The 8,937-nt window shown below is 42.4% G+C and overlaps 1 protein-coding gene across 7 annotated transcripts in view; it reads left to right on the top strand.

The window, feature by feature from the left end:
* MAP1B (microtubule associated protein 1B) overlaps window positions 1–8,937 on the top strand; it is a 91,241-nt gene that overhangs the window by 1,259 nt on the left and 81,045 nt on the right. For 6 of the 7 annotated variants that reach the window (XR_002828346.1, XM_006081348.3, XM_023750928.1 and 3 more), the window contains exon 2: window positions 7,506–7,607. Coding sequence is in view for 5 of the 7 variants with exons in the window: in XM_006081348.3 (XP_006081410.1) it covers window positions 7,506–7,607 (102 nt within the window). In the remaining 2 variants the exon portion in view is untranslated. Of the gene's footprint in view, window positions 1–4,908; window positions 5,008–7,505; window positions 7,608–8,937 lie in introns of all 7 variants that reach the window. The other variant, XM_023750934.1, reaches the window with a different exon arrangement.

Here is an 8,937-nt window from a genome sequence, read left to right as displayed (position 1 = left end):
GTTGTGCTCCAAGTCCCCGGTTGGCAGCCCCTGACTTCCCTGCGTCCCCTTCGCCCCTGACGGAGGTCGCCCGGGTCCCCCCGCAGCCCCAGCCCGCGCTCTTTTCTCTGTGGGTTCGGCTGGAGCTTTTCTTGCCAGGAGACACCGGCGGGTGGGCGTGGTGCAGTCCGCAGTGCGGTCTCTACGGCAGCCCGAGGCGGACAAAGGGCGTTCTCGCAGCCCCAGTTCCCCTCCACCCCCCCTTCTCCCCAAAAGCCAAAAGAAAAACCTTATTTTAGATGAGAAAATAAACGCTTGCCAGTCATTTGCCTCTGGATTTGGCTGTCCCCAGAACAAAAGGCTGCAGGGTGGGGACTGGAGTTGTAGACCTGGTTCTTTTGTTTAACTTTAAGGCACAGATTTTCCCTTTCAGCTAAAAAAGAAAAAAAGAAAAAGAAAAAGTGAGCAGAATTAAGACTATTTTAATCGGGGGAAAAACCAAGAATAAAAGATTTCAATAGTGATATGCCTTATTGGAACATCTCAATAACCCTTATTTTCAAACTGTAAGCTTTTTAATCTGATCTGTTCTGATTTAGTGTATTTGCACATTATCTCCTTGGAACATTTCACATGTACTGACTTTGGGTGTGGCTCTTTATGAATCAATGACTTTGGCTTTAAAAAAAAAAAGCTTTGTTTTGTGAGTGTATGTGTCAGCACCATTGCCAGGGGATAATGATACATTAAGAGGTGCTTTTCTGTCTATAAAATTTTCATAACCATCCGATGTGGTGCCAGGAGAGGGGCCATCAGCCCCATTTTAGAGATGAGGGCCCAGGAAGGCAGGAAGGATGAGGGGACCGGCTCAAGGTCACACCACTGGTGACAGACGTGCTACCCCTGCAGCAGCACTGGTTTTCTGGCCCTGTCATTATGTTAGTGCAGGGCAGGCTGACCTCAGGGCGAGATCAAACAGCAGTGTCCAGAGCTTGCCTTTGTATAGTCATCCACTTGTGGGCTGCGCCCATGCAGGGAGGTGGTTCAGAAATCACCTTCCCACCATAATTATCTCCCTGCTTTGTTACTCAGCTGATCATCCTTTCAGTATCTCATTCCTCCGGGGTTCATTCAAGCTGCTTCCGTTTGAGGATAAAATAGACACATTTAAGGACACATGTCCTCTTTTTTACACTACTAGCCCTTAGTGATAAAGTTCAGATCTGTCTTCCTGACATTTTCTTTTAATTTTTAAACATTTTTAATGAAGTGGTATAATAGAGAGGAAAAGGCAAGTATCATAGATGAGGAACTCGGTGAATTTTCACAAAATTTTCACAGGAAACACCTGTGTTTCCCAGAGCAAGAACCCGACATTTCTGGAATCCCAGAAGACCCCTCACGTTCCCTTTCCAATCACCGCGCCTTCCTGAGTTTTCATTCCCTAATTTGGTCAGGTTCTGCATGAAACTCCGAAATGGCTGTATTGATCCCATTAAGAATCAGCCAAGTGAGTCGCAGAGCCATTTCCTTACACACAGCAACAGATGCTGCTTTCCTCTGGAGATTGCTCTCCCGAGCCCCGGGGTCTCGGATGCAGCTCAAGCTTCAGGGCCTTCCAGTGCTAAGTGGTCCCATCGCTTTCCCGACAGTGTGCGATGACTTAGCAACAGGACAGGCCAGCTCTGTTTCCCCGGGCCTGACACGCTGCTGCCTCGGCCTTCGGGCCCCAGCTGGGCCTCCTCCAGAGGTCACTCTGATACCACTGCTGTGGCTGCTGGTGCCTATGGGCCACGCCGTGTGCAGCAAGATGGAGATGCTCCAGGGGCTGTGGCTCTGATTGTGTGCTGCAGGCTGGGAAAGCAGTTCAGCATCTGTCACTCTTGCTTCCTGTTCACCGTCCCACCTCAGCTGGTGCTCTGTGGGTTTGGAGACCCTGGTGACTTGGATTTTTTGCCATCCAATTATTTATTTATTTAATTAAATTAATTAATTTGTTATTTTTTTCCCCCCATCCGATTATTGAGGAAGCCTAGAAAATCAATCTGTAGAGAGATGGTGGTAATGCGGTAAATCAACAGTCCCGAAACATCCCAATGTGGATGCTTAGTAAATGCTTCTTGAAACCAAGGAAGAGAGATGGTCACTCAATTGTATTCAAGAAGGAAAATGTAAGGTTTGGTCATTTCATCTCAAGTTTGAAACAATAGTCTTTCCTCAGATTGGTCTAGATTTATTTCATTTGTCATGCGGGACTTTATGCCAAACCATTGTCATTACCACCACCTACAGCTTCTTGGAACCTTTTTTGCCCCCTCTCTAATTGGTCCCCAACATGAACTTAACAGCCATCCCGTTTTAGCAGGGCCCCCACTCCTCCAGTTTATTTTAGGACATAGACTACCTGCATCCATGCCTTGCAAACTGAAGCCTTGTGAAAGGAATTGTCACTGCTTCATTTTATTGTTTCAAAGGAATGCTGTCAGTTTAATGCTTTCAATTACTATTAAAGAGTGTAACCTTCCTCTGGGTAGCATTGGGAATCAGCAAGATTTGTTCATAAAAAGATACATCTACTGTGTAATGTCTATTGCCCTGGATTTTTATTTATTTTTTAAATTTTCTTTTGTTAATCCTCACCACAGGATATTTTCCCATTGATTTTGTGGAGAGAGTGGAAGGGAGGGGGAGAGACACAGGGAGTTATAAAATCCCCCATGTCGAGAAACTCTTTAATTGGCTGCCTCCCACATGTGCCTCGACCAGTGCCAGGGATCAAGCCTACAACCAAGGTACATGCCCATGAATCGAACCAAGGGCTCTTCAGTCCGTGGGCCAACACTCTGTCCACTGAGCCAAACTGGCAAGGGCAGCCCTGAATTTTTAGATGCAACTTTAGCTAATACATTGGCACTTTCTGATGTTATTGAATATTTTCAGTCTAAGATGGCTAATAGAATTAAGAACCCAGGAAAATTTGGGTTTGGTTTTCATTTTATTTCAACAGGAAAAAAAATCAACACATGGTGGGAATTAAAAGAAATGTTAGTGTTAAATTTATTATATTCGTCTTTATACTTTTCAAAGTCAAAAGGCAGATGGATTTCTGCTTGCACTGCTTAATGGTATAAGGGTTCTATGATCCATGCTGAAATGTAAGTCATTTCCCAAATTTAAGGTCATTAAATTGATGATTCATTGTTAATCTTGTCTGAAAGCTTACTTTTTAAATAAGCTATAACTTTTAGACCAATAAAATAATTATTATAAATCACTTCTTTTGTTTGTGATATTTACTAATATTATTTATCATCAATGTTTGAAAATGATGAGCTCTGAATGTAAGATATTGTTAGCATGATACATGAAATATATATTATGAACGTCACATTGTTGGCTTAAAAAAAAGGAAGAAAGTAATTCAAAGGTTAGGTCAAGGAAAAAAATAGGACAACTTTTATCTGAGAAATAAAACCTTGAATTTAGCATTTCCTTTGTTTTAATTTTGTTTCTTTAATTTATGATATCAACCGGACTTGATCACTTTTTAGCATAGTTTTATAAGCAGAATCTTAGGAGTATAGATTAATCACTTAGATACTTGTAGAAAATATTGAAAAGCCAGTTTCTCAGAGGGAGTAACTAAAGCTCATGGAGGAAAATCAACTTGTCAAAGGCCCAAGTAACTGTCAGATAGAACGCACGGGCCATTTCAACATGGAGTGCATGGTCATGAGCTTCTGCTTTCTTCAATCTACTGCCTCTTTTAGGAATATAGCTTTTAGCCTTTAAATGGAAGGTGTTTTTTAAAAATTGTTGGTTTCATGAAAGAATCCTGCAGAATGCTTGCATGACTGATAAACTTGGCCAGATCTAACCAGTATAATGTTAGGGAACCTGGCTCATTGTTCACTTTGACTTCTCCTATGATGACAGTGACACGCCCCCACCCCCCACCCCCCATACACACACATACATACACATACGTACAGCCTTTTCTTCTTTTTCCACCTAAAACTTCATGTGCACTCTAGCCTGCCCTTTGTGCACTACTACCCCCTGAGGTCGGAGAGCTGAGAGAGAAAGATCCTTTGTTACCCCCTGATCTCTGTGACTGGAGAACTGGTGACAGAGCGATGGCACTCCTTCCAGATTAGGTGGGAGAGTTCTCAGGATGCCTGGCCATAGTTTAAAAAGTGGAGGTTTGTCTCCTCCAAAGGATGGAGTTGCTGTTTTGCCCCCACTTGGGTAAGCCAGTAAGGAGCACAGTCTCCATAGAGTGTTGGAGTAGCAAAGCCTCAGGGAAGAGCTTGACCTGTTGTTTCCTGGGGGGGGGAGTCATCAGAAAAGGGCCAGGAATTTATCCTGGCTTCTCTACAACCCATCAGAGACCAGGATGACCTGCTTTTGAAAGCCAGCACTCTACTATTCCCTCTCTGAATTCAGGGGAGAATGTGGGAAGGGCCAAAGAAGATACATATTTTTTTGTCCTACAAGCTTTAGAGGGCCCACTAGTGGCTTCCTCTTAGACACAAAGGGAAGATATATAATCTACTAAATGCAGCATGAACCTTCATTGAGAAATACTATTTCTCTTTACTGATATTATTCATTAAAAGGTACAAAATAATTCCAAAGTATTTTATTTCTAAAATTGGTATAGAAAGTGGTATAACTCCAAAAATTTCCTAACTAAAATAACCAATAAATCCATTATAACCTTTATTTTATAAGTGGTAGTAGTGATTATGCATTACTAAGAAATAATTTGGCTAGAAATTGCTCCCTTGAAAAGAGAACCTTAATTTTTTAGTTTCATTGGGTGAATTAAAATGGGAAATATTTTTTAGCAGCTGTTTACTAGTGTAATTTAAAAATTACTAAATGGTTTTTCTATTATTTCATACTTTTTCCATTGCTAAATTACAGATCATATAACCAGGAACTTTATGAAATATAACACAAGGATTTCATTGCACATGTCATGACAAGTTAATTGAGGCCAACGGAAAAATGGCAAGCAACAATGTAAGAGCAAGTCTACGTCTAACCCTAGATGAAGTCATTCAAATGGTGTAGCACGTTGGACATTACTCAGAACAAAGGCAGAAAAATTGTATGAATTTAATTTCAATACATATGTCTCATTATTAACTTATTGACCCAACTTGACAAGCCAGAAGACAAAGTAGAGCTCAGACCTGAGCACAAAGAATCCAATCAACAATTACTAATTAAGCAGCTCAGACAGGAGTCCTCAATTTTTCACACTAGATGAGTAAATAGTGTATGTTTAGATTGAAGTAAAATATTCTAATGAATTCAGACCCCTCAACCTGTCAAGCTCTCTGTGAAACAAAAAGAACCCATTTATCATTTCTGCACTAAAAAGATCCTCGATATCTCAACATGCCTTTCTTGTTAAAATTTAAATACTCCATTAGCACAAATGCAAACTGAGACTGATAATGTTTCCAGGGAGACTCATAAAATTCTCCCTTATAATTTAGCCTCTCTTTACGAATGTTAACTCTTTCATACCTGAATTATTCCCACGGATTATGTGGAGAAATTTCTCCCTCCCTATAGTGGACATACATCTATTGGAAAATATTCTTCATAGTTGAAAAAGTGTTTGGTGTATAATCTGAATACATATACATATTTTTTGGGCGCCTTTGACTGGGACTTAAACCCGAGACCCTTTAGTGTGCAGGCCAATGTTCTAACCACTTAGCAACACTGGCTAGGGCTGAAGATATTTTTGATGTATAGTCAACTGAGTGCCCAGAATATTTTGTAATGTGTGTGTATTCTTTCTTATATTTTTATATGTTTTTATATTTCCCCAAATAACTAGATGGCTCATGGTAGAGCCACTATATAGTATCCATATCCCTCCCTCCCTTCCTTCCTTCCTTCCTTTCCACCTATCTAATCTAATCTACCTTGATTCTTTGCAAGATAGGAAGAATGAACAAGAGATAAATGGGAATAAATGCAGATATGCATTTAGGATTTAGAGGTGTATTTAAATAACGCACTCCTGTAGGTACTTCCAAGTCTGTGCACCCAACTAATGACCAGCAAAAATGATAATTCACTAGCTGTGATATACCTACTTTCAAGCCCTGCCCTTAGTAGGTATGTAGTAAATGATTGTAGTTCCAGAGATTTGTTCCTGGCAGTTAAGTATGCCCGTGCAAAGGTACAATTATGGATACTATACACTGGCTCTGCCATGAGCCATCTAGTTATTTGGAGAAATATAAAAATATATAAAACACATACCCACTCCAGAGTTTTGTGGTTCCTCAGTTGACACTGGCTTGCTCCTCAGATTTCCCTTCTCTGATGTCCTCTGGGCTCCTCTCTGCATCTCCTTTGGGAGGGCAGGAGAGAGGAGGGCAGAGGGGCAAGAAGGAGGAGACTAGGGAGGGAGGGCAACAGCAGTCCTTGCCCGGGTATCCTCTCACCCCAGCTTCCAGCCTAGTGACAAAGGACCAGGACTGGGGCAGGTCTGCCCTCGCACAGTCTGGAATGTGTGGGTTCTTGACTTCATGCAGGAAATATTTCACGATACTAGTCCAGTGATTTTGAGGTATGTTTATTAAAGCTGGGGACAGTGAAACAAAGGAAAGGCTTAAGACAGAAGAGGCAAGATCAGAGCAACAGGAGTGAGCCTAGGCAGAGCTGTCTTGGTCCTTCAGAAAGAGGCAGCAGTGAGCTTCTGTGGGAATAGACAGTGCATGGCCCCCAACTCTGTAGAAAGTTTATGAAGTATAAAAAGTGGCCACATTTCTTTGTCTCTGGATGAGAAAATGCAACACAACTAACAATTGTGAATGAAAGAGCTGCTTGCCAAGCTGAGCAGGTAAAATAAATGCCTAGGAGGACCGACAGGCTAAGTCTTGAAGACTGAGATCCAGCCTTTTCATCAAAGATCACACAAACTTTTCATTGATATCCAGGGGTTAGCAAACTAAGGTCAGAAGTGGGATGGATAAAGAAAAGAAACTGTACATGCACACAAAATGCATAGGCACCCTGCAGGAACATTTAAAAAGCAAAGGCCTGGGCTCGAATGCCAGCCCCTGTGCCCCTGGCTTTCCCACCCTCATCCTACATTTTCTTGCCACTTACAAGTAGACCACGGGGAAGCCAGATTGTCTGGTGGCCTCTTAACTGCTTCAGAACTCACCATCTTTCTGTCCTTTCTATTCCCTCGCTGGAGGAAAGCCTGTCATTTTCCTAATAACTGTTTTCTTTTACTCTTGCAGAAAAGCTGCATTTATACTTTACGAGGGACAGAAGTTCAGTCCACATTGCTAGTTATCCCTCCTTTGCGGCCTGGTGGAGAGAACTCCCTGGCCCTCCCATCTTGTGGGCATCCCATCACCAAGCTCTTCAGAAAAGGAGTTTCCACATCCTTCCTGAAAGCCTGAGACTTGTCACAGTGATGCTTTCCTAACCATTCTGAAATGACCAACTGGAAGTCTGTCAACTGTTTTCCTTTTCCTCCTTAGGAATCCGATCATGGGACACAAACCTGATTGAATGCAACTTAGACCAAGAACTGAAACTTTTTGTATCTCGACACTCTGCAAGATTCTCTCCTGAGGTCCCAGGTGAGACTTGGGTTTAGTATTAGTCAACTTAGAATTTGAAAGGATGGGGAAATAGGCCATTGACTGGAAAACTCTGCCTGGGTTATAAAAAAAGACTTTCTCTTATTGCTGAAGGATTCTTTGTATTTGTTATTATCTACTAGAGGCCCGATGCACGAATTCGTGCACAAGTGGGTTCCGGCTGGTCTGCTCCAATGGGGGCCCATTGGGCCAGGCCAGTGGGGGTGGGAGGCTGCGGACTGTTGGCGGCCGGCCCCGCCCCTGATCGGGGTGTTGGGGGCCGATCAGGCCCGGATCAGGCTGGTTGGCTGCCGCAATGCGCGTCATAGTCACCAGTTGTTCTGGTCGTTCTGGTCATTTCGCCGTTCCGGTCGCTGGGCTTTTATATATATAGATTAGGTTAGTCAGAAGCCATATTTTAAGAAAGTCAGCTTAAGTTGTCGCTGTGTGGGTTATATATTTTGTGTATTGTTTCAGGTTTTTAAAGTTCTGGGGTATTTTTTTATTATTATTATTATCTTTTGCTACTTCACTGTACTCTGACCTTAAATGTTACTCAAATGAAGCTATGACTATAAATTAGATGCTTCCAGAATCTCACAACCCAACACCCTCCCAAGGAAAAGGAAACATCTGCATTTCAAAATAAAATATACATCATAATTTCATCCTTGAAATATCATACACTTTTCTTAATAGAGGTAAAAGAGTCTGAGGTTGCAATTGCTGTTAAAATAGCCTTTCTTTCAGAAGTGAAAAAGAGTGCTACAGGAAATTAAAGGTAAGGACACAAAAATTTGTCATATGTGAAGATGCTCCCAATAACCAGTCACTGAAAAGGGACCAGGACTGAGGCAGGTCTGCCCTGGCTCAGTCGAATGTGTGGGTTCTTGACTTCATGCAGGAAATATTTCACGATACTAGTCCAGTGATTTTGAGGTATGTTTATTAAAGCTGGGGACAGTGAAACAAAGGAAAGGCTTAAGATAGAAGAGGCAAGATCAGAGCAACAGGAGTGAGCCTAGGCAGAGCTGTCTTGGTCCTTTAGAAAGAGGCAGCAGTGAGTCAGCTGGGCGGTGTGGACTCAGGAAACAAGTTATAGAGGCAAAAGGAGGGCCCTTGCAGAAAGGTTCCGGGTGTTGCTCAGGATGAGCTGCCGTTGCCTGTTGCTCCCCCGGGGAAAAAGTGTCCTGGAAACTTTTAGAGCTTAGAAATAAAGCAAAGATACACACCTGAGAAAAGATGGGGTTCGTGGTTATCCTTTGAAGGCATGTGCATGCCCAAGGGAGAGCTTCTTCCTCTCCTCCTTTGCCTTAAGGGTTTTTTATCT

Source organism: Myotis lucifugus, unplaced genomic scaffold, assembly GCF_000147115.1.
Source record: "Myotis lucifugus unplaced genomic scaffold, Myoluc2.0 scaffold_0, whole genome shotgun sequence".
Taxonomy (NCBI): Eukaryota; Metazoa; Chordata; class Mammalia; order Chiroptera; family Vespertilionidae; genus Myotis; species Myotis lucifugus.
The sequence above is the reverse complement of the archived record's forward strand: the minus strand, read 5'-3'. Positions and strand labels throughout refer to the sequence as shown.